Source organism: Ambystoma mexicanum, chromosome 1p (assembly GCF_040938575.1).
Source record: "Ambystoma mexicanum isolate Mex_15411 chromosome 1p, UKY_AmexF1_1, whole genome shotgun sequence".
NCBI lineage: Eukaryota > Metazoa > Chordata > Amphibia > Caudata > Ambystomatidae > Ambystoma > Ambystoma mexicanum.
This window is the reverse complement of record NC_090921.1, coordinates 708937136-708962378: the sequence shown is the minus strand read 5'-3', so window position 1 is coordinate 708962378 and position 25243 is coordinate 708937136. Positions and strand designations below refer to the sequence as shown.

Below are 25243 nucleotides of genomic sequence, written 5' to 3'. Positions count from 1 at the left end.
GCATGGCTGTGTCCTTCGGGGGAATTTCTTCCATATTTGCCGGACCTGCTCTAAAATCAAAACATTGTGGTAGGAGATCTCATAGTCATGCACCACATCCGCGCCCCCACTAGGACCCCGACAGCACCCTCTGTTCCACACACACTCCCTGTTAGACCCCCCTTTAGTACACCTGCACCCACCAGTATTAGAACACCTGCAGCGCGGGGGTCACATGGACAGATTATGAACCGAGGAGGAGGCCGTGTGCTGTCTCTTGGGTTTCCCTTTCTGCAATGGCAATTGCTGTGGCGAGTGCGGTCAGGCAGAGTCAGGCTGTCGCATCAATTTCCTGGTCACGTGACGCTTTCCTGGTCACGTGATCCTGCTCGCGTTCACGTGACAAGGAAGCGGGCGATATAAAAATAACGTCCTCACAATCACTTGTTGCTTCACAGCTGTTTCACAACTCTGTTTGGCGTTTTGGCTTCGATCAGGATCTATACTACTCGACTTCAGGAACTACAGACTTTGGATTACGGACTGCTTTTCGGATACTCCCTGGCATTGGCGCATTTCTCTGTGATTACCTGGCTCTTCCACCTCGGAACTTCATAACAGACTTCTTTTTGCTTACCCTTGGATTACTACGAATTTACCAAAGTCCACGTCTTGCATTCTTTGGTTGTCAGGACTAATCAGGCGTGTTGCAGCTGGCGGTCCCTCTCCAGCTTACTGGCAACAGAGAAGAACTGTTCACGCGACCTCCCCGCAGCACCTTCCCAGGTTCTGTGTGGTTAGCAGTGTCCCACTACCCCTGCTTAGGTAAGACTTATAGTCGCTATACTTCCAGCTACCGCTTACACAGATTACTGTGCTTGTTTGTGCTAATCCCTGTTTCCTTTACAGCGGCCCTTGGGTATCGGCCTCGCGAGGTTCTGGCAATCCAACATCCACACCTGTGGCTTTAAGGACCGCACAGAGAGTATATTTACTTCTGCCTGTGGGGTACTTGGGGACTGAGGCCCCTATACTCTTCATGACTATCAAGTCTCGACACTTATCTTATATCAAGCTGACTATGAGGATCCCCCTTCCCATGGACCCTCTTGTCAGGTTGTTGGCTGCCCGAATGGGAATATGGCAAAATTCACCACTTACTTATTAGTAGCTGGCAAGGTTACCGTAGTCAGAGGGTGTAAGAGCCCGGAACGCCCAAAAGTGGCATAATTGTGGGTGAAGGTTTGGGACATTCTGGTGGCTGAAAATATTACCACCTGTTTAATGGACCAACTGCCTACATACTTGGATATTTGGCTGCCTTTCATTGAATTCTCCCAGAATGTCCCCACATGTACTTTTGAACCGAGCCTCGTGCTAATTTTTCATTGCTATAAACTGCCATATGGTCGATTGGCTGCACTCTTTTATTATATGGGGCAAACAAGGGCATTTTCCAGCAAGATTGAGTATACATTCTGTTATGGAGGGAGTGTCTGATGGGGTGTTGTCGGCAGTATATGATCCTAAGCACATATACATGTGATCATTGTTGGTCGTGCCTGGCCACTTTACCACTTGTTGACTAGCTTTTGTATCAGAAAAACAAAAGTTGAATAAATGTTCTAAACAAAAAAAAAGAAACCATATAGTTGGTGGAGAGCCAGCTCTCTGCGAGGCAGAGGAAGTCAACGTCACATTCCTCACATTTTTGGAGAAATGTGACTGACTTCCTCTGCCTCATGGAGAGCTGGGTCTCCACCAACTATTCAGCTTCTTTTTTTGGTGGATATATTCGTGGCATGCTGCTTGGCTGATCTGGTATCAAGGGTTCACCATTTAAGGATTTTTTCTGGAAGCCCGATATTGGATGGATTTGGGATGTTCTGTTGGAAGCCTAGGATTGAGACACAGGTGGCACAGATTTCAGAGCAGCAAGGACTGGCACAGAAGAGTTGCCCATAGGGGCACCAACCACAGGGGTGAAAGAGGACTCCAGTGGGAAGAGGAAGGGGAGCAAGCAATCAAAAGTGAGGAGGTTTGAGTGGTTCCCCTGTGCCATGACTGTCCCGTTTAGATATACACTGATGACTAGTTTGGAATGTGAGTGGGCACTCAGCCAAATACACCATCAAGTGCCACTGTTAATAAAGGCAGAGCCACAGGTGTAGACCTTCGAGAGCTTAGATGCAACATTCACATCTGTGATAGGTAACCCAGGGTTATATTTAAGGGTAGACATTTCTATTTTTTTCATGGAGGTTTAAGAATTACACCCAAAGGAGTAGACAGTGGAGTAACAGTTGTAGAAAATTGGAGAAATAGAGAAGGCCGTGGGAGGGTAAACAGGACAGGCACCCAGAGCACACACAGCACTAGCTAGCCAGGAGGTCTGCAGAGTAGAGGGCAGTAACGTGGATCCAGAAGCAAGCGGAGAGTAGAATAATGGGCACATCTTGGGATAAGGGACACTGGGCAGTAACAGAGGAAAGGAGGGATTATATGAGCAGAGGTAACAGTGTCAACGGACATATACAGAAAACTCAACCGTGGGAATCCAACCCCAGAGTAGACGTGTGTAATAGTGTTGTTTTAACAAATGCCTCATATCCTAATAGTGGCTATAATGAAGTGAGTAACAGAGTACCCAGAGAATTCAGAGGTCGGCTAGACCTACAGGAATTGCACAGAATGTTCAAGCTAAAGCGGAAATAAGAACCCTTACTTTGCTTCCACTTAGTGGGGTGGCCAAGGGGAGCAGGTGCCTCCCACCCTAGTGGATGATGGACCTGGGGATGGTTCGGAGAGGAGCCAGTGGTAACCTCCACTTTGTTCCCATCCCAGTCGATAGGACAGACATATGAGGACATTTAGGAACACTGTCTCTTTAAAAGCGACTGGTCTCACACTTGCGAAGTTGAAACAAAAAGGAACCAGTTTTGCAATGTTTCCCTTGTCCACTTTGAGGTCTGAATGGCATATCCCCAGGGACTGAGAGCCAAAACATCTATGGGGAGGACTGAGCTCCGTATCCTTGAAGGACAGGACAGCCATCACTGACAATGGAGCCCCATCTTTGAGTGCTGAGGGCAAATACCACACCTTGGCAGGCTGAGCCCTTCAGTTCTCATGGCGCAACCTCCCACAACATTGGGCCAAGCCTCACAGCCGTGATGGATGATTCACTCTCTCTCAGCCGGTCAAGGACTGTACCTCGGGTCTTGGACTCCTCGCCGCAGACCGTGCAACAACCTTTTAGAGTCAAGCTCCTCACCCCTAAAGGCTGTGTCCTCCAGTGCAGAATCCCCACCACTGAAAGCTGAACTCCTCTATCCATGAAAATAAAGCTCACACCCCTGACAACCAAGTACCTATCCCTCAAGGTCAAGTCTCTGTACCCCACAGGCTGGATCCTGTTCTCACCGGTGTCATTGAAGACGTTTGGCCCATCATCCTCCAGCGTTTTGGTGTAAAGAAGATCCTGAAAATCTGTGAAGCAGAAGCACAACAAAGTCACTTTAAAAATCCCCAAAAAGTACTTTCAATTTCATTTGCCAACATAAATACTTTTCCCTGGTAAATAGGTAACTATTGGATATTATTTTTCCACATTACATGTGGTTTTCTCTTCATGAAAGTCATCAAAAGACAACAATGTGCATTAATTGTAATGATGATCTCAATAACATTTTTACATTGGAGTCTCTTTGTGGAATAGCTTTCTGCAATGCCAAGTGTGTGAATCAGGCAGTTCTTGTGCCAGCAGTCCCCCCCTTCAATTATTGTACCTGCCATTTTAGCTGTGAGTCATTTTACCCATGAGCCTCCATCTATCAGTTAGTCTACAAGTAATATTTTCTTATCAGTAAACTGGGCAATTATCATGCGCCATCCACAATTATACCAGAAATGTTTCCCTATCAATATCTTGACGCATAATCCTCCTCTGATAGATATTTTGGCAGTAATCATTTCTCATTGACTATTTTTCCAGTAAACATACTCTCCGTTATACTGCCCATGAGCATATTTTTTCAGTGAATGGGACATTGCTCATGCCCCCATGCATGTTTTTGTAAGAAATTATTCAAACCAGTTATTTTTCCAGTCATTATATGATCATTCATATTTTCCGTAATCATTTGCCATCACTTATATTGCCAACAGAAGAAGAACTTAGGGACTTTTTCCTGTACATTATTCAATTAGCACCAAGGATCAAGTTTACGACACAGACCAGCACCACTCGGATCCAATTTTTGGACGTCGAGGTCTATGTAAGAAACAATAAATTAGAAACAACAATTTACAATAAACCAACGGCTAAAAATAGCATTCTTCTAGCCTCAAATTTTCATCCCAAAACCCCATAGAGAGAATACCGTACAGCCAATTTGTTAGATATAAGAGAATTATATCAGAAGATTTGGTTGCTCAAGGGAGAAAAGGTGGTGATGCAGGTCATTTTATCTTTGCAGACTTCCCATGGGGTGGGTGAGAGGCATGATTCTCTGCTCCTGTGTTTAGCTCTTTTTCTAGCTCGGCGGATAATATGACTAGGATATCCTCTTTCTTTGAGTCTTGTTGAGATGTCTTTACTGGTTGTGTCGTAGTCTTCACGTCTGGTGCAGTTACGCCTGAGGCGTAAGAACTGGCCCAAGGGTAGATGTTCTTTGAGGGCTGCCGGATGGAAGCTGTGGAACTCCAGGAGGGTGTTTTTGGCTGTAAGTTTGCGATATAGAGTGGTGGCCAAAGTATTGGCAGGCATTTTGTAGATGGTTAGATCTAGGAATGGGATTGAGAGTTTGTCTGACTGTATGGTGAACTTGATGCAGGTGTCTTGATTGTTGAGCCATTTGAAGAATTCTTGTAGTTCCATTTCATTGCCTTTCCATGTCATGAGTACATCGTCGATGTAGCAGATCCAAAAACCTATCTGTTTTTTTAAAGGGTTGTTGGTATCATAGATGGATCTGGCTTCAAAAGAGTCCATAAAGAGATTTGCTATATCTGGAGCAAATGTAGCTCCCATGGAAGTGCCATGACATTGTTGGTAAAAAGATTACTCGAAAATGAAATCATTTTCCGTAAGGGCAATCCGAATTCATTCAAGGAGAAAGGCAGTTAGTGGTTCTAAATTGGTTCTTTGATCAAGGTATGTGGCTAAGGCATCGATACATTTGTGTTGGGGGATGCTGGTGTACAGGGATTCCACGTCGAGGGTAACTAACAGATCATTTTGGCCAATGGAGAGAGTATCTAATTTCTTGATGGTGCTCGTAGTGTCCTGAACATATGACCGAATCATCATAAAATCCTCTCGTAATCAATGTGTGACCTGCATCAGCTAGTATTTGTATGAACTAGCTACCTGCCTCCTTTTAGCCTACCACTATTGCACGGTTGTAAAAGGGGTAGCTGTTGACTCTTCTCCTTCTTACTAAGTACTGGAACAAGTCAAATGCCCCAAAATAAGTACTATTCTAAGACAGAAGGAAATACAATGGATTGATAGATTGGGTTCCTTGGATCCGAAAGGGATGAATATGTAATTTAATTTGAGTTGTTTTATTTAACATTATGTTTTTTTTTTAATCAGGTGTTGTTCCATTTATAGATGTGTCTATATGATGTAACAATTCTAACTAGACGTAAGTGAGGGATATTTGTGATCTTAATGAATTATAAATCAAAGGCTGTAGTAGGATCTCCCAATATTCTTTCCATCAGAGTAAAACAATATAAATAAAATTGAGCTCCTGCAAAAGAAGATCCTTGCCCATCACAAAAACCTCTCGGAACACACTACGTTATCTTCCCACTCTGACAGCAAGGTCACTAGAGACAAAATAAGACTATTCTCCTTCAGGGAAGTTACTGAGTCCGAAGTAGTAGAGATAGTCAATAAAATCAGACCATCTAACTGTAAAGGAGATGCCTGACCAGCCAAACTAGTCAAAGACCGTGCTGAAACCCTAGCCCCTTTTCTAAAAAACTTCACCTCCAATACAGTCCCTGACAGCCTAAAAGAAGCGTGGGTTCGCCCACTTCTGAAAAAACCCTCACTAGACCCCGAGATAGCTAACAACTACAGGCCCATCACCACCGTACCATTTTTGCTCAAAATCTTGGATAAGGTTGCCTACATGCAAATACAGCAATTTCTGGAAGAAAACAAAATCCTAGGGTAAAGGCAATCTGGATTCTGCCAGGCCATATGACAGAATCTGCTCTACTCGATCTCAAAATACAACTTGGCGACATTATGGACATAGGCAAACCGGGTCTTCTCCTCCTGCTAGATCTGTTGGCTGCCTTTGATCTCGTCAACCATGATTTTCTCGGCAAGCAACTAAAAAATGCTGCCCACTTCTCTCCACAAGCCATAACATGGATCGCCTCCTTCCTCAAGGAAAGACTCATGAGAGTCTTCTCCAATTCTGCCTGTGATCCTCCCACCACCATACACTGTGGAGTCCCACAAGGATCTTGTACTGCTCCCACCCTTTACAACATCTTCACCCTCCCTCTCTTCAATGACCTTGATCGTCGTGACATAGCCTACACAAACTATGCCGACGACACGCAAATCTTACTCCCCCTAACCAGCATCTACGAACAAGACCCTGCAGCCCTAACCAACATCTACACAGCTATCCAAACCTGGATGGCAGCCAACAGCCTCTGTCTCAATGGAGATAAAACAGAGATCCTTGTGGTAGGTACCAAAGAAACACTTAACAAACCCTCTCTACAATACAGCACCTTCAACATCGACAATACCACTTTCACTGTTTCATCAGCAGTAAAAACATTAGGAGTGTATCCTATCAACACAAAATTGCCTATCAATTGCCAGAGCTACAGTCGGTGCCAAGCTTGATTACTGTAATGCCCTTTTCCTGGGCACCTCTGCCAAAAACATTAACAAGCTACAAGTAACACAAAACAATGCCCTCAGAGCAGCCTTGAGTATTCTAAAAAGGGAACACATCTCCCAGGCAAGGAAAGACGCACACTGGCTGCCGGTTAAAGAACGTATTCTCTTCAAAACCATTGCCAATACACACAAACGCCTTTCACTTAACGCTCCCCCCATCTATCCGAAAGGATCACCCTCAGCTCATCATCCAGACCCACGAGATCCCATCTCACTAACCAGAAGTATGTCCCCTCCTTCAAAAGAGCCAAAGCAGGAGGATCCAGTTTTCAACACTTAGCACCCAAAAACTGGAATGTCCTCCCCAATGGACTCAGAAATGAAAAGTCCTATACAGTCTTCCGCAAAATGCTGAAAACCAAACTGTTCAACTAATTATGACAATTCTCTATAACCTGCAACATGTTTTTCATTCTTCCTATACTGTTCAACTGTAACCAAGGAACTTGTACCACTGTCTATATTTTATTTAAAGTTGCCTATCTGATGTAAGCCTGTACCAAACAAGTATTCTGTAACAATGCCCTTTGGCCGCTGTGCACTATATAACTTTAAATAAATAAAAATAAAATAAATAAATAAACATTTATTCTAGTGTTTAGCTTTGGTTTTGACCACTTCATTGGAGCACCATAATTAGAGATTAAACTGTGATGGAAATTTAGAATTACAATATTAAAGACATGATGATTTTGGTTAATAAGTTTATTGTGTAGTTGTAACCATACTATCAAAACTAAGTTTAATTGGTTAGATGGAACGGGACATTACAACATGAGGATTCCTATGAGGTTACAACTAGAGTACTCATTAACAGTACACGTAATTAGAATAAGTAGTGTTACCAATAGTGTTACACACGTAAGACCAGACAGTAAAATATGGCCGACACATATTTTTCAATGTGAAGCTTATATAACTTTACTTGCAGCGGCATACAGATAGGATGTCAATATTAAAACCAAACAACAAGTAGAGACATTAACTTGGTTTACCATCTCTTAAGAACAGCTGGTTCCTATATACAATTCTGTGCAGGTTTAGTTAATTTTACTGAATGAGGGATCACGTGACATACTTGCGATCACGTGACCAGACAGAAATCAGGTTATTTGCAGACAATGCGGGACGGGTGATAGCCACTGTTCCTGCGTTTTGCCTGAGAATTGTTACAAATGCATAAGCCTTGGTTAAAATATATCAGTTATCACAAAACATTATTACGCTCGCACAATAATCTCCTGTTGAAGGATTGATCACGTGACCAAGGTGCTGTCAAATGACCATACAGGAAGTAGTTTATTACGCGCGATGCGGACGGGATGCTGTTTACACAGCGGTGCCTTTGTTCCTGCATCGCGTCCATGAGATGAACTAAGAAAAGGTAGGACTTGAGGAGAATAGAGAGCAATGGCTCTAGAACAGTGGCAATACGTCACTGTTTATTTACACAGCAAGGGATACTATGTACTTAGGCATATCTTTGGTATTTGTTACAGAACGAGGGGGGAGAAGTCTCCATGTGAAACCAGGATTTGGAGAGCTTGTCACATTCACCATTTGACAAGTAGGTGACTCTCATAAGCATCTAGTAATTTCAGTGTTTTCATTAGCACATGTTAGACCATAGTAAATTGTCCCTACTAAAAGAGATATGTCATATCTCTTACATATTTGCCATCAAGTGGAGATCTACATCCCAATGGGGAGCTGAAATTTAGAAACAGAACAGGTTAGTTCCTTGTTAAAATGATAACGCGTAGGATTGAAATGAATTAGAGAGGACATCTGACTAATGGGTCCTTTTCTTATCTTTATTTTTCTAACAGCCCATGATCAATGGTAGCAGTTTCACCTGAAGAAGGGGTAACAGGCCCCGAAACGCGTAGTGAGGTGTTGATGTTGCCAGTGCATTCTTTGAAAATAACTAAGGTTTTGCTGGTGTGGTTCAACTAACTACATCGACACAAACTGTGATTGATTTGATGTGCAATTTAAAGAATGCATAACAGTGGGGAGATTACAATTGTAATGGTGATAATAACTATTCTGTGAATCATTTGAAGGGGAGTATTATGAATCCCTTGAGGATAAGGGTAAGATTATATCCATTTGTTTGTTTACCTGAATGGTTTTGGAAGTGTTGAATTATAACACTCCAGTAAAAGAGGAAAAGTGACTCCTCTTGATAAACTTGAGATATCAAGTATTTGTTAATTGACATAATAAACACAAATATATTTTTTGAAACAAAAGGAAGATGTTATTTCGTTACCTCGAGAGGAGTGACCGGGTATTTCATCAGAAGTATTGGCGAATAAATGTGAAGTGTATTTTGTTCCCTTTGTAGCAAGGGCAAGCCCGGAGCACCTGAACAAATGTATCTACCAGATTTTATTTTACTTTATTGAATCTTAATACATAGTAGTGCACCCCTATTTGCACATAGACTGCAACAGTATGCTTTGCTAGAAAGAATTCCCGATAAGTAAATGTTCTCCTAACCAACGTCCTTTTAGGTAGTTATTTTACCAACAATTATCCCTTATTGAGTTATTCCACCAGTAATCATTAATTCCTCGTTAGTTGTTTTAAAAATTAATTCCGTTTTATAATTCAATTCTTCAAGCAGGTCAAGCACATCCCTCATGGCCCCTAGGGAAAAGAACTGTTAATCTTTAAGAGATGGGAAAGTGATGATGCAGGGTAATATTGCTACATGCACATGTTGGTGTCAAGTCTGGGAAAACAGAGATGCGGATGGATCACCCTACTCACAGAGATAGGATATGATATGACATAGCATTTGTAACACGCCTATACACAAGTGTTTCAAGGTGCAAGATCATCACAGGCAAGCGCCCGGCTTCAACCACTCCTTTATATGCTCATTCACACATCCATTCAGACCCGCTCCCAACTTGCGCTTTAGCCAGCCATTCACCATATTACTCACTCTTCTGTCCACTCTCACAACCATACATTGTCTAATTAATACACTCACTCTCCTTAATACTCACACAGCCATGCTAACCCATCTTCTCACCCTTAAACTAGCTAATTTAATATCTATTGTCTTGGTATTTCATTCCCCTAGAAGGACTGTTATACAGTAAGGAATTCATAGGCATCTGTCTGCAGTGCTATCAGCAAGTGGGCAGGAACGGGCGGGCACCGAGAGGCACCGGTTGGCCTTACAAAATGACACACTGGCCCTGCGGAAAGGTCGGAAGCACAGAAATGGCGCTTTGCCTGAGACCGCATAAATCTTTGGTCCGGCCAGTCACTCACTTCCTCTCTACTGCATAATTTCCAACATCCACCCCACTACCGTCTCATCCCACAACCCCATCCACTCAGGGCTACTCTGACGTGTGCTGGGCCTCCTGTAGGGCCTGGTGGGGTGTGGTAAGGCCCTGGCATTGATTGGGATGCGCATGAGAGAGTGAGGATTGCCTAAGGGGCAGAGTGTCCCTCTGGGTTTATGGGTCTTTAAATGTGGGAGGTGGGATCTGCAGGCTGCATGGCGTCTGTAGGGTGGACGCTGCTGGGTGGAGAAAAAGATAAGCTCCCAAAATGGTCTGGCTTTTGGGTGGCCTTTGACTTCTTGAATTGAGTGCTATAGCTGCACCGAACCCAGGTGATGATGTATTCTCAGTGGCGTCTGACTTACAATGGTCAATTGACCAATTGCATCCTTTGCATGTGTCTGCCCACTGGGGGTGATAAATGTGAGCAGCACTCAATCCACTACCTGCATTTTGCTTTCCATGTGCCTAGCCTTCGAAAGGGGCGGCCAGTTGCTTGGGAAACAGATGCAGAAACTGCTGCATCCTCAAGCGTGTCCCATTGTGACCCAGGGGTGCATGTCCACGGGCTACAAATCCCGAGGTGGCACAATTCTGCAAGTGCAAAGAAAGGCATTAACATTGGCAGATCGGGCCACACACAGAAGATGGGAGTTTATTTCACTTGTATGCAGACTTGGCAAATGCATGTGTAAAACACGTCTTGTGAATCGGGCCCATTGGGTCTGGCTGCTTTCTCGATCACGCCACTGAGACCTTCTTTCCCATTGCCACTGCTCATCTCTCATCTCTGTTCATAGATTTTGACATAGCTGATTCAGGTAGTATATAGTTAGTAGATATTGGGTACCCCGGTCTGCTGGCGGGTGTAGATGAGAAATCATCATTGATTTGTTTTTATTAGTATTAGAGACAGGTCTGCAGGAGAGATGTCCTATTGGTGAGGTTGACTTTGGATCAATAGGTTACTATTCCATGATGTTAACTGAGCTATGTGATGAATCTGAGGTGAATATCCCAAGAACCCTGGCATGGGACCCTTCTCATGTGGCTAGGGAAAGGCAGACGCTTCCTGATCCTGACCCTGGGGGTGGTGTTCTGCAGGAGGATGACAGGGAAGGGGACTCCGGTCAGGATAATTGGGAGAATCCTCTAAGTAACTTCCTTAGAGACCCTACAGTTTTGATGGCCTATTAGATAGAGGCCTTTAATGTAAAAAGTAACCAGAACATTGGGGACTTCAAGTCCCACAATGCCCTCAGTACTGGGACGAGGAAGAGGGGCTCAGAGGCCCAAAACTGCAATGTCCTAATAATGACCTACACCTGAGCGGGACTTTTGAATTTATAAAGCCCCCTCAGTTGCAGGCCATTAGAACTAGAACGTGGAGCAGTAGTAGGAGTTGCCAGCCATAGTTGCAGCAGCAGACGCAGAGGAACGAAGCCGCCAGAGCCGACTCTGTCTTTAACGCAGAGTTCGGTCCTCAGTGCGTCTTTGGTGGAGAAATCCTGAACTGCAGAGGTTGCGCAGCGGGAAGCGGTAAACTGAACTGACAAGCTGTCCCGTGCGAGAGAGAGGTTTACTTTATATGGCACCTGGTCCCGGTGGCTGTTCAGCACCAAAGTGCAGGAGGAGCAAGGCAGGCTCCTTTGCCAAGTGGCGCGGGCTGCGGGAATGCAACCAAAGCTGTCCGGTGTTTAGGAAAGCACAGAAGAGGCAGGGTTCGAGCAGACACGTGTAGAGAAGCCGGTGAGTTGGCCTATGATGGGAAACCCTGGGACGCTCTGTAGTTGAACATGTTTTGAATACCAAACTAATGTAAGGAAGTTACTTGGCAATATACTCACTTTAAAGCAAAACCAGAAAAGAAATGTTACAAATCCTATTTCCAAGATAAAGAGGGGGCAATCTTGAAACAAGGTAAAGACCTACATTGCCAAAGTAAAGAAGGGGCAATATTTCAGAAGGCCTATATAGCCTGCATTGGCAAAATAACATGAGAACAATATTGCAGAGAAATTGTAACTATTATTCCCACAGAGGGAGGAAGTGGCAACAGTTAATCCTTACACCAGCAAGCATTGCCTAAGCCAAGAAAAGGCAAATGTGATAAAGAGACATTGGGCCTCATTACAACTCCGGCGGTAGCCATGCCGGAAAAACGGAAGGCTGCCGCCGGAGTTGTTTTTTTCTGGTGCCTGGCTTTAGGGAATCACCTGGGCATTACAGCCCCAGCGATCTGTGAAGCCAGGCGCTGGGAAATGTAACTCCCCATTCCTATTCGAGTCCCATAGGTCTCAATGGGAATAGGGAGGACAGAAGCACACCCATAATTAGGCCCATAATCAAGCTGTTTGATGGGGAGTTAAGAAATAAAGAGTGGCAGGAGAGAAACCTTCCTTGTAAGAAGTATCAAGGAGGAGAGGACTATAACCTGGATTGCCTAACAAACAGCACCAATGTGTATGGTGTACTCACAGAAGAATTTGGGAATCTTGATGTTGTTCAAAGTCAAGAACTTTTCTAAGAGTGTGAAGAAAGCCTTACAACATAGACTTGTGATAGTGTTTGTAGTTTTTGTCCTGGCAGGTGAGTATACCAGGAAAGGGATAGTTAGTCCTGGCAGGTTAGTTAACCAGGAAAAAGACATTGAAGTACTGCATTGCGGTTAAAGGTTGTGAAGGAGAGAAAGTGGCAAGGCCGCTGTTGTGTTTTATGAACTGTGGTAAAAACCATCTTGACAAAAATATTGTTTTGAAACCAGAAGAATTGTGGAAGTGTTTTGTTTTTCAAGGAGAAAGCCATTCTGACAAACCATTTTTGTGAATCCAGAAGAATGGTGAAAGTGTTTGTTTTCCAAGAAGAAGTGACATTAAGATATTACAGCTTGAAGATAAAAACCTTTCTTTCATTTTGTGGAAACTTTGTCAAATGCCAAGTAAAAGACTTTTGGGAGTAAGAAGAACATTATGAACAGAACTTGGCTATATAAAAGGAACTTTATTCTTTGAAACTTTTATTGGAAATCCTGCTTTGAACCTGGCGAAGGGGATCCGACCCAAGCTACAAAAATACATTGGTATCAGGTTCCTGTTGAGTATAATTGTTGTTTCTGTTAAGCTTGAATTGCTATGTTTAACTTTTATGAGTTTAATATATGCATAGGTGTGAGGGACAGATTCCTTTGTATTAGAGTGTTTTGCTTTAGTTTCCTTTTGATAGGCAGAGAAATCCTCATTAGGTTAGGAATAGCGAGGCGTTTGTCACACCCTTTTTACTTAATAAAATTGCTTCTTGTGCAAAACCTTTACCAAGTTGTCCACCTCGCATTTCTGACCCCTCACAGCTACCTGAGAGTTGGATTACCATAGCAGTGAGGTGGGTGGTGAATGGTTGCTTATTATTGCAAATGATGACTGGACTAGGAATATACCTATTAACATTTTGCAGATATTGTCGATCTCTGGAGAGGGTATAGATGGAGTGGCACAGGTTTGGTTGGGACATGGTTATTGAGGAAGAAGCTGCCTCTATTTGTTGGTGAATTCTGGGGTTCTAAACTGCGTTGTTGATCTGAAATGATGTGGGGTGCTCTAGCGTAGTAAACTGGAATTTCTGTTTAATTTGTGCTGCCATGTTAAATACATTTGCCTAAAGAAATTAGCATCCCTCCGATTTACGGTGTCTTTGTTTTTGACCCTACCCTCACACGATTAAATAGACTACCAGAGATGCCACAATAATATTTCTTACTTATGCAAATATATCTGCTTTGCATGTTTAGGGCTCTGCTCTTGTATATTATTGTCCCGTCACCTGGTCTCCAGGGGGCGTAGCGGATAGCCGTACGAATGATGTCTGCACTGGCGTAGATCAGGTGGTATGATGATGTCCTCTCCCCTGTTATCACCACAGGAGGTGTTTGTCTGCAATGTTGAAACATGGTACTAGCTTTTGAGTGGGGGCTGGATTGGTCCCACCTCCTTCAGACTCCTGATGTCCAACTCCTCTTCTGGCTCACCTTTGAGTTTTGTGAGGTTGGCTCTCCGTCCTGCTTGACTTTCAGCAGGGGCGCAGTAAGCTCAGTCTTTCCCCGGACACAGTTACTTCACTGGTCCAGAGTGGCTGTCGCTGTGTCTGGAATATCTGGATTAAGCAGGTAAGTCTCTATGCCAATGGATGCTTGGTATAGGTGCTCAATGTCTTTATTTCCCAAGGTTTAAACGTGTTTTGTCTTTCTTGCAGGTGCGGATTCATACAGAGGTTTGGATGAAGATTTGACTCTCCTAGGATGCTGGGCAGATTATCTCCAGGTGAGTATTAGCGCGGGTGAGTGGCGCTGGATGGCTGAGTAATTGTTTGTTTTTGTTTTGTGCACGACTAACCTGCTGTTTTCTGTTCTTTCTATGCAGGCACGGTGTGGCCCCAGGATGATGGATGGAAGAACCGCTCCGACTTATTCTGGAGGAATGCAGATGCGCGGGTGACTATTGGAGGCCTATGCAGATGCCCTCTTCCCAACAAGGACGGCGATCCGAAGATCAGCTGAAGGCGAGACCGGTGGATGTGAATTGCAGGTAAGGCCTTTGTCGTTGTAATAACACCTGTTCTTCTCTCTTTCTTCTTTCAGGCACCCATTGATGGAAATCTCAGAACGGGTGTGGCTGTAGAAGCTCGAGGACAGAGCTGACACGGTGAGTGTTATGCTGCAGGAGTGCGGAATAACGCGAAGCGTGTTCTGCCTGCAGGTATGGCTTAAATAGCCTTGAATGTAGTTCCAGGCAAATAGTCTCTTTACCACACCCTGCCTTTCAGGTAAAGTAGTCCCTCGGTCACGCCCTGGATATGAGAAAGGCTCAGCCTCATTAGGCTGAGTAAGTAGTCCATATGGTTCAAACCATCTTATGAGCCTGGCGCCAACAGTGCCAGAACTGAGTCCAGGAGGTTCTGGGACGCTCCTTTGGGGCTTGATAAGCCCTATGGGGTGTCAATGAATGGGGTGGGCCCATCAGTTCCAAGGGTTTTGGAGCATGCACCATGATAATTATATATTATATATTAAAATTGCAATGAAAATGTATATTTTTTAAAACTTTGAGCGATAGGTTTCCCTGCAAAGCTCCCTGTGGAGTTCACACCACAATCAGCCTTAGCCACACTCACATATGCACCCTTCCTTCCACCTTTTACTGACACACTCTCCAGTCCACACTCCATGCTCACATGGCCCTAGCATCCATCACACTTTTCATCATCGTTCCACATACTCACTCTGCCCCTCACCTTACCATTTATCCACCACCTTTCTCTGGCCTTTCCATCACTTCCTCATCGATCGATCCATCCATCCATCCATCCATCCATCCATCCATCCATTCATCCATCTACATGCCCACACTCCCACTCAACCCCCACTCAGATATCCATTCCTCAGCCTTCCCCATATATATAACCTTTCTCTCACATACACATACATTTTGAAATACCCACCTTTCCACTCAATCCCCCACCCACTCACAAAAATACCAATCTGCTCAACCCTAACTCTATACACCTCCTCACTTGCAGCCCTCTCACATACCCACACGTCAGCTAATGACCTCTCTCTGGAAAGGTTTCTGTCTCCTATGGTGGGGACTGCTAGATTGAGGTGAATGTTCCATTTTTAGTTAAATAATATACAGTGTTATTCAAAGTTAAAGGAAATGTATAGAAAAATACAATGGAAGTTTGAATAAGGCCTCTTTTCACATTAGACTATTGTATAATGTGATATCATGCTAACATTGCAGCCTGTAAGAGTCTTGGCATAAATTATATGTTTGCACAACAGAAATTAACACAGAGAATGATTTATATTCATAGAAAAGTGTGCAAAGTGTTAAACCCCTGAAGTCCCTTATCTGAAATGCACAGACAGACCTCTGTGTAATGTGCAAGGAGAAGGTGCTTTGACAGGCTACCTGGAACTGGAGAAGATTATATCTCCAGCCCAAAATTGTAGAGCGGAATCCAAATAAATAGGAATAAAGTGAAAGTTTCACACATATGTAGATTGAAGGTTCCATACAAATCTTCAGAGAATGCTGCATATAAATATTCTGTGAAGAGTGCACATACACATGTTCCGAGAATATAATTTCCCTAATCCAAACGTATATGAGTTAGATGCAATTGGTTCTTGTCTAAAATTAAATGATCTGCACATAGCTAATACATTCACAACCTCATGCGTATACAGTAGAGCTAATGAATATATGTTTCTAAATGTCAAATATTCAATATTGAAGTATTCATTGATACTTAGATAAAAGCAATCATAGAAGGAGTGTGTTTAGAATGCCTAGTATTGTTTAGAGTATAATATATCCTTAGAATTGTTTATGGAAATCAATGCTTGTGTGTGAACCAGTAGAGAGATGCCTGCAGGCAGGTAGAAATCTGTTTTATTGACCTGTTTGTGTACCTAAAACAGTGTAGTGATTTCCGTGGTATAAAGCCGAAGACCACTTTTGTTTAGGTTTTGTTTAATTCTTTAAATAAACTTTGAGTTTTGAGAAATCACTGTCTGTTTATTGCCCAGAGTGGTGGGATGGGATTGCATATGAGGAATAGTAAGCTAATTGTGTCATCATAGCAGAACTCATAAATAATTCAAACATACAGGGCACAAAATGCCCACTCTCCACTTGCAAATGGAGAGTGAAAATTGGGGTGGGGCGAGCATAAAAGGGCGCATAGTAAGTGTTTCCCAATGGTTTGCTGATATTCTGTAATTATCTATTCACTCCACCAGCTGCCAGTGGAGCGACAGGGAACGTAAACTAGAAAACCCAAGAGCGATATGCTACGTTTTGGCGCGTTGGTCATTTAGGCGCGGCTGCTGTCCGCATTTAGCAGTTGACTATGCAGCCATTTCTAAATGACCCTCGCACCTGATGAGACCACCTTCAACTTCCACAACCTGTATTGACTCTTTTAGATCAACAATAACCCTGGCAGCATTCTTCGCCATAGTGTTACAGTGGGAGAAATCGGGAAGCCAGAGTTTTAATAAACAGTTCAAACAGTCCACATTTATTTTTGTAGTAGTGCAAAAGCCAGTGTACACGGACCAAAGTGCAGGTTTTCATTAACACAGTAGGGCCACTATATATCCTAAGGCTACAGCTCCCTATAGCGGTGACAACAGGTGAAGCTACTGCATCAGACAAACATACATCTGGCCTTTTATTATATTGTTACATTAGAAGATAGATTGTATTAGATAGATGTATAGACCGAAAAACAACTAAGACAGCTTTTGCAGTAGGTATGTTATGTGTGACATTTTAGTAGTGCAGAGCCTTCAATGAAATCGGTAGTGTTTACATCACTTTACAAACATGTTTCAATCTTTGCTGTCTTCATTTTATAGCCCAGGTGATTGTTTTTTGTGTGCCAGTATTTACTTTTGTTGGGGTGGTCAAGGAGGGTCCCCTTTATTGAAAGGGATTCATGTTGCGCACACCATACTGATGGCAGGAGGGGGATAACAGCCTAACTAGAGCAATGTTGTAAATCCATTTGTGTAATGCTGTGAATGCAACACAAATACAAATCCATACAATGGGGTGTTTTTTCCACGATTAGTTGTTATACAGGCATTCTAAAAGTAGCAGGAACATTCTTGACAGGAATGAGAATTGGTTACCTAGTAATAAAGTTGTACGAACAGCTCAAGGTTCACAATGCTTGCAAGGGAACAGATGCTATCTGGCCCTTTGTATTAAAATCTTTAGCAGGGATTAGTAATTTATTTGGTGGTAGTAAACAAGCCCCGAGGCCAGGGTCTGCCGGTTAACTATTTTTCAAGGTCATCAGTGGCCGCGCAAATTATATTTAGGTGCCAGAAGTCAGTGGAATGGAGATCGTTATCTATAGCTCAAGGAAAATTTTGAAGTGGTACTATGTGTTATTACTGCATTTTAAAAACCAAACACAAAAAAGACATATTTTTTTCGGGCGTTTTTGTGTTGGCTTTAAAATGCAGAAATATCTCTTTCTGCAGCTCCCCGACCCTCACAAGGTGATCCCCACCCTCTCCGGCAGGTTGTATTTGTAATCGGCGGGCTTGAACTCCTCCAAACCCCCCTTTTACCCACCCACTACCCCTTTCCCAGCACAACACACATGCACACACATACACACACACACACACGCACACACAGACCAACATACACTTAGCATACACTCCTGCAACAACTCTTCCGGGTCTCGCTGTGCCTGTCAGCCCCTGCGTCCCCCCTGTGTTGCAGGGGCTGACAGTTCAATTTAGAAAGACCGCTCTGTGCAGTCAGAGAACAGCCTTTGTAAATCAAGCTTTTTTTTCGGTATAATTTTCACTTAATACCTTTTAAGCAGACCTTCCTCTATTTGCTCAAATACGTCAGCGAGACCATGTGCAATCATATGTAAAGTTAAAGGTCTTAGGCCAGTTATTGTTAGCAATGAATTGACATTGAGTGAACGTCTGGGGGTGCAAAGCAAGGGGGAAATAGGGGGAAAAAGGGGTTGTTTCTTTGATTTAAGGGGTCTTGTTTCTTTTGTTTTTTTGGGGACTAAGGGTAGATGTGGAGTGTGGGTGTAAATTAGTTGAGGTTACAGGGTTTGGAAAAGTGGATGTTTTAAAAAATATATATATTTTAGCAACAGGCAGAAAGGTTATTTGTGACAGTACATAGCGTTTTTGTCAAGTCAGCCGCGAATAACAATGTTCATCACGCATTTTTCCAGCACATTATTACAGTATCGAGCAAGGCCAGTTTGGGCAATCTTCCCATCACTGTATCGTTACTTCATACCATTCATTATTACAATTCGTCATCCCGTTGTGTCCAGGGAAGGTAGTCTCGAAATGGCCCCCATATGTTTTTCGGCCTACATGTTGCTGTGATCATCGCCACATAGGGGGGGGGAATTATATATGACCCTCTCTTTTTGAAGAAGTTAGATAATGCTCATGGTACCCTTTCTCTTAGAACATTAAATAAAATCTTGCAATTAGGCATTGCCAAGCCTAGGGAAAAAATTCAGGCAATGGAAACAGATATACAGACAGTGAGTTTTAAGGCAGCCCTTATTAATGCAAGGTCTGCCTGTGCTCATGGTACAGAAATAATACAGCTTATTGAGGAGCATGACCTGGATACATTGTTTATTACCGCTGAGTTGATTTTCAGAGGCCTCTCAGAGCTCCTTTCATGATTTAGTCCGAGAGGACCATCTCAGAAAATGCATAAAACGGGCTTGCAAAAGGGGAGGTGGCATAGCAGCCATACATAAGGCTGCCCTACAAATTTCACATTTGAATATCCTTGAATGGGGGGATGGTGCCCAGGTAGGGCATTTAATGTTTAATCTTTCTACAAGAGCATCCATTAATATAGTATTGGGATATAGACCGCCTGGCTCATGTAGCCAATTTTTGGAGAACGTTGACTCCTTTCTAACTACGGTAGGGAGAAAATGTAAGGAGCTCTTATTCATGGGGGATTACAACATCTGGTTACATGATCCTTCTTGCCCCAATTCAAAAGAGCTTTGGGAACTTCTAGACAATCATGGACTACACCCACTAGGGATACAATCCTCCCATAAAAAAGGGCATTGCTTGGATGTATTAATAGCAAGATGTAATTATGCCTCCTTGAGAGGGACCATGGCAATTTATTGGTCTGATCACTTTGTTCAGTTTTTTTCCCTGACCCTGCCCAAGGGGGACAATGCCACTATTAATGAAAGGCCATCTGCTCCTTTGCAGAAAATGTAAGATCTGGACAGGATCACTGGTGCGGAAGTTAAGGATGCTCTTGCCTCCGTTGATGTTCTGCTATCAAGTGAAGAATTCCTTTCTGCAGGAGCCTTGACCATGGACGTTATTTGTTATAAGGTGGCCCCTTTGAAATCTAAGAAGACCAGGATTTCTAAACCCTGGTACATGCAAAGTTTAATTCCCCTATGTAAACTGGTGAGCCTGACAGGTCAAAAATGGCAAGAGATAAAAAAGTCAGATGCGGCCTGAAAGGCAAAGGGTGCTCTGATATGCTATAAACAAACCATCGTTTAAGCAAAAAAAGATGTTCTGGCTAAACAAATAAAGGCAGCAAGCAATGCACCTAGAGAACTATTCTCTATAGTTTCCACATTTTGTCAACCTCCTTGCAAGGTCGCACCGATTGAATCTTCTGTAGCACAGGCCAATCTTTTTAATTTGTTTTTTTGGGATAAAATTGAACATATTAAAGCGGGCATTGCATCTAAAATGGGGGTATCAGATCCGACATCACCTGGATTGGCTACTGTTCAAATTTTAGTGGGATCAACTGATTTGCAGATGCCGAGTGTGTTACCTACTTTTGATTTTCACCAGGTTTCTGAAAAAGAGGTACACTCATTGATCGAGGTACTGAAACCCACCAATGACCCCCTATTCCCATTTCCTGCTTATGCAGCAAAACACTTGTCATTGGAAATCACCCCTTTTGTAACTAGGTTTGTTCCTCAAGAATTAAAGCTTTCCATAATCACACAATTGCTGAAAAAAACTATTTTGGATGAAGAGGTTCTTCAGAACTATTGACCTATTGCAGGACTTCCCTGGCCTGCAAAGTTCCTTGAGAAGGTGGTCACTGGTCAGTTGCAAGAGTTTGTGGAGCAAGAGTTATTGCTGGACACTTTTCAATCAGTTTTCAGAACTAGGTTTGGAACCGAGACTGCCCTGTTATCCGTCCAGGATGATTTATTAGAGGCCGCAGATCAACATTATCCTGTTGGTGATGCTGGACCTATCCGCGGCCTTTGACACAGTGCACCATCATATTGTCCTGGACCGGCTGAGAGGAGTGGGTAGGGTTTCAGACCATGCTATTAACTGGTTTTGACAAATCGTCAACAGCAAGTTAGGCTGGGTGAGTTCCTCTCTAATTCTATCAAGATGAGTTGTGGAGTCCCACAGAGATCTTCCCTCTCACCCTTGTTGTTTAATTTGTATATGCGTCCTCTGATTGAGATTTAGTGACGTCACAGGATGAGTTTTCATTCCTAGGCGAACGATACCCACATTTTCATCAGGATCATTCATTTCGATGAAGCATTCAGTAAACTCAAACATTGCTTAGACAAAGTGAGTCAATGGATGTCCGATAATCAGCTTGAACGCAGAAAACACTGAGCTTATTCTGTTTGGACCAAAACATCTGCTCAACGCTGCTAAGGAACAGCCCATACCGACCCTGCTAGGATCTAATCTTAGTTTTGTTTCTAGGGTTAAACATTTTGGCTGTGTCTGGCAGGATAACCTGGGCAGTGAAGGCCAGGTTGGCGCTAAGGTCCAGGCAGTTTATTACTCTTTGAGATTATTACGGAAGGTACTACCGTACATCCCGAGTGATGATCATGCATTTGTGGTCGGTCCCTTGACAAATGCACAGTTGGATCACTGTAACAGCCAGCTGATGGGCATTCCACTTAAACAGGTGCGCAGGCTCAAAAATCCCAGAATGCGGCAATCAGAATGCTCTTTAGGCTGGGTAAAATAGCTCATGTTTCCCCCTCTCGTCGTGCTTTGCACTGGTTAGGAGTGGAAGACCGTATTAGATCTAAGGTGGCTTGCCTTATATTCAAATGTTTGAACAGCTTAGCCCCAACAAATCTGCAAGACAAGATTCACTGATATCAAAAATTGAGTGATTTACGATCTAGTGATTGCCTGCTTCTGTCAATTCCCCCTTCAGTGTGCACAACAAGGGGAGATAGAAGATTTGCAATTTTTGGCCTAAAGCTGTGGAACTCGATCCCTAGAGAAACCAGGACACTCAAATTACTTTATCGGTTCCGTAAGGCTTTGAAGATGTTTCTGTTTAAATAAGGGCCCTTGTTAGAGTACTATTCTCTTTGGCCTTGGTGTGGACTCTTGTTATACTTTGCTCAAATGTTTTTGTTCCAGCTGCGCCGATATACGGTATTGTCCGTCATGTGTGCTATACAAATATACATATACCTCTCATTAACATATGTTAGTTCCCCGAGCCACTCCTGGCATGATGGTGGAATTCTGGGTTTTCAACATTCCAAAATACATCTTTCAGCGACTATGCGGCCCATATTAAAAAGTCTGCCTGCCCGTACAGAAACATTGCCAATGCCGCACAACGAATACTTGAGAGGGGATAGTGCTGGGGGAATGTCCACTAATTCTTGCAACACATCAGCTACTTCCTGCCAGAATTGCATGATCATCGGACAGTTCCAAAACATGTGCATTGAGTCAGCCCCTATTCCACCACATTTCACACATACATTGGTTACATCTGGGAAAATTTGCAAAAGACGCAATGGCGTGAAATATAATTGGGTTAGTACTTTGAACTATCAGACAGCGTCTCGCATTTAGCGAGACCTCTCTCATAAGAAGACAGTATCTATGCCACTTTGTTTCATCAGCTTCCATGGCGAAGTCGCATTCCCTTTCACCCTTGCCGTATTCTGGAGTGGCTGACATCCTGCGCTATTTTGTATAGTTTGGAGACCAGTTCTTCGCCTGCCACTATTGCAGTAATGCATTCATCAGACTCTAGTTCCTGAGGGAACGATGGCTAGCTACGATGCACGGCTGCCCGCATCTGGTAGCATTGCAACCTTTTAACAGGGTTATTGTCCAGCTTTGCAGGAAATTCATCAACTGTTACGAACCTCCCGCCCGGGTATAAATCTCCCAGAGTCATTGCTCTGTCCGTATCCCAGGATTTCTGCACATCTGGATCATATGTTAGAGGGATACCAGGGCTTTTCCATAAGGGTACTACACCGCTATACAAGCTATTATTCCCAGTCCCTTGAATAGCCGCGACCACACATCCTCAATCGTGCGGAACGGATCAAAGGTGCAAGAATCTACATAGTGATGCTCCAGCATGACTGTCTTGAGATCAGTCGGTGATGCTCTGTATTTCTCAAATATTCGATGTTTGAACCCAGGTTTGGGGAGTACCAGTACCTAGCATATTGCGTCTGTGTGACCATACAATTCAACTCAAAGTCTGGTGCGACCAACCCTCCCCATTCATAAGGTTCCTCCAACCCCTCATAGCTCATTCGGGGCACTCCTCCCCACAACGCAAAGTTGACCGGCAAAGACCGCACGCAGTTTTGTAAAAAAAACAGGCACCCGGCCATATCGGGATTCTAGTAAAATAGTACAACAGCTTGGGGACTACAACCATTTTCAGGATAGACAGCCTCCCATTTAAGAATATGGGGAACCTGGCCCATAATTTTAATTTCATGGTGAAGGTATCAAGATATACTTCATGGTTATCTGCGTATAATGAATTATGCTTCCGAGATATCAGCACACCCAGGTACTTAAATCTAGTCGGACCCATCTGGACCCCATGAAGTGACCCGGCTGCAACATGTTATCCGTGAGTGGAAAGCTGATTGGCCTGGATGTATTAATTGTGACATATACGGTAAAAGCCAAGTGTCCAACACTCTCGCAAGCACTTTAGCATCGGCATTAATCAAGGATAGTGGTTGATAAGAGGCCATCTCGCCTGGGGAGCGTGCCCATCTTTAATAACACTGATATAATGGCTTCCGAAATCCAAGGTTGGAGCGGTCCCAATTCCAACAATTCCTCCCAAATCCTGAGCAAACGTGGGGCTGGGGTCTGACTAAACATTTTACATAGCTCGATCCCCAGACCGTCAGAGCCCGGAGCCTTTGCGAACACCGATGAGGTTATCCCTTCTGCTATTTCTTCTATTGTCACAGGCTGTTCTAGTGCCTCATGGGATTCCAATGACAAGCTCGGAAGGACGATTTCGGCAATGTATCGGTCTATCTCCTGATCCGTGTCTGTATCTGCATTTGCGTATAACGCCACATAATAATGCAGAAACTATTTGTTAATTTCCTCAGACTTAATCAGGAAACCCCCGCTCTCCCCTCAATCCCTGTAATAGAATGCTGTCCTCTCTCCCCCCTCATCACACCAGCTAGCAAGCGACCAGGTATGTCGCCTCTGCGTATCTGTGTGCTTGAGCAGGTTTAACCATATATATCGTACCTCTGTGTCTGCCAATTCCCAAAATCTGAGCATATTTTCTTTTATAATCCCTAACAGAACTCTATCATTGGACATCCCGTATTCGTTTTCAAGCCGGCACAGCTCTTCCTCCACCTCTCGCAATTCACACCGGGTGTCTCGCAGGACCCCAGTGGCCACTGACATCAACTCTCCCCGCAGCCACACTTTAAATGTTTCCCACACCGTGGCACCTCGTGGCACTGTGCCTTCATTAATTAAAAAAAATCCCTCAATTTTCTCCTGCAATGATGACACAAACATGGTATCCAGCAACGCTGTGTGGGCCATTCTCCATAGAGGCTGAGGGCAAAGTGTGTCCCCAAACACCAAAGACATTTCCACGGGTGAGTGGTTCGACAGGGTGCGCGGGTGAATCACGCTGCCCCATAATCGGGACGCCCAGTGCATAGATAGCAGCCAGAAATCTATCCGGGACATTGTATCATGGACCGATGAATAATAGGTGAACTCAGCAGTCCCAGTGTGCTGGTCTCTCCACACATCTGACAATCCCAACTGGGCCACCATCATTTGTTTAATCATTTGGGCCACTGCAGATGGACCTCGCTGTGAAGCCTTTGAGCGATCCATGCTCATATCCAGGATAGTGTTGAAGTCACCCCCCATATAACTGGGATGTCGGCTGCCTTCAAAACAATCCCACACACATGACCATAAAGGTCTGGATCATTCAAATCTGGACCATACGTATTAATCAACCACACCTGCAAACCTGAAGTCTTCCCCCTGACAATCATATATCTTTATCATGTCAACATTAGTCTCCTCAGCTTGGAAGTGTAGTGGCCGCTGCACTGGGGTAAGCACCCCTCTGGCATGCAAGAACAACGTTGTGTAGTACCTTGGCCGACTCCAGTGAGGAGC

At 43.7% G+C, this 25243-nt stretch overlaps 1 protein-coding gene across 5 annotated transcripts in view; it reads right to left on the bottom strand.

The window, feature by feature from the left end:
* ENTREP3 (endosomal transmembrane epsin interactor 3) overlaps window positions 1–25243 on the bottom strand; it is a 528225-nt gene that overhangs the window by 49379 nt on the left and 453603 nt on the right. For all 5 annotated transcript variants that reach the window (XM_069650116.1, XM_069650112.1, XM_069650115.1 and 2 more), the window contains one exon: window positions 3403–3468. In XM_069650116.1, coding sequence (XP_069506217.1) covers window positions 3403–3468 — 66 coding nt within the window. The remainder of the gene's footprint in view (window positions 1–3402; window positions 3469–25243) is intronic.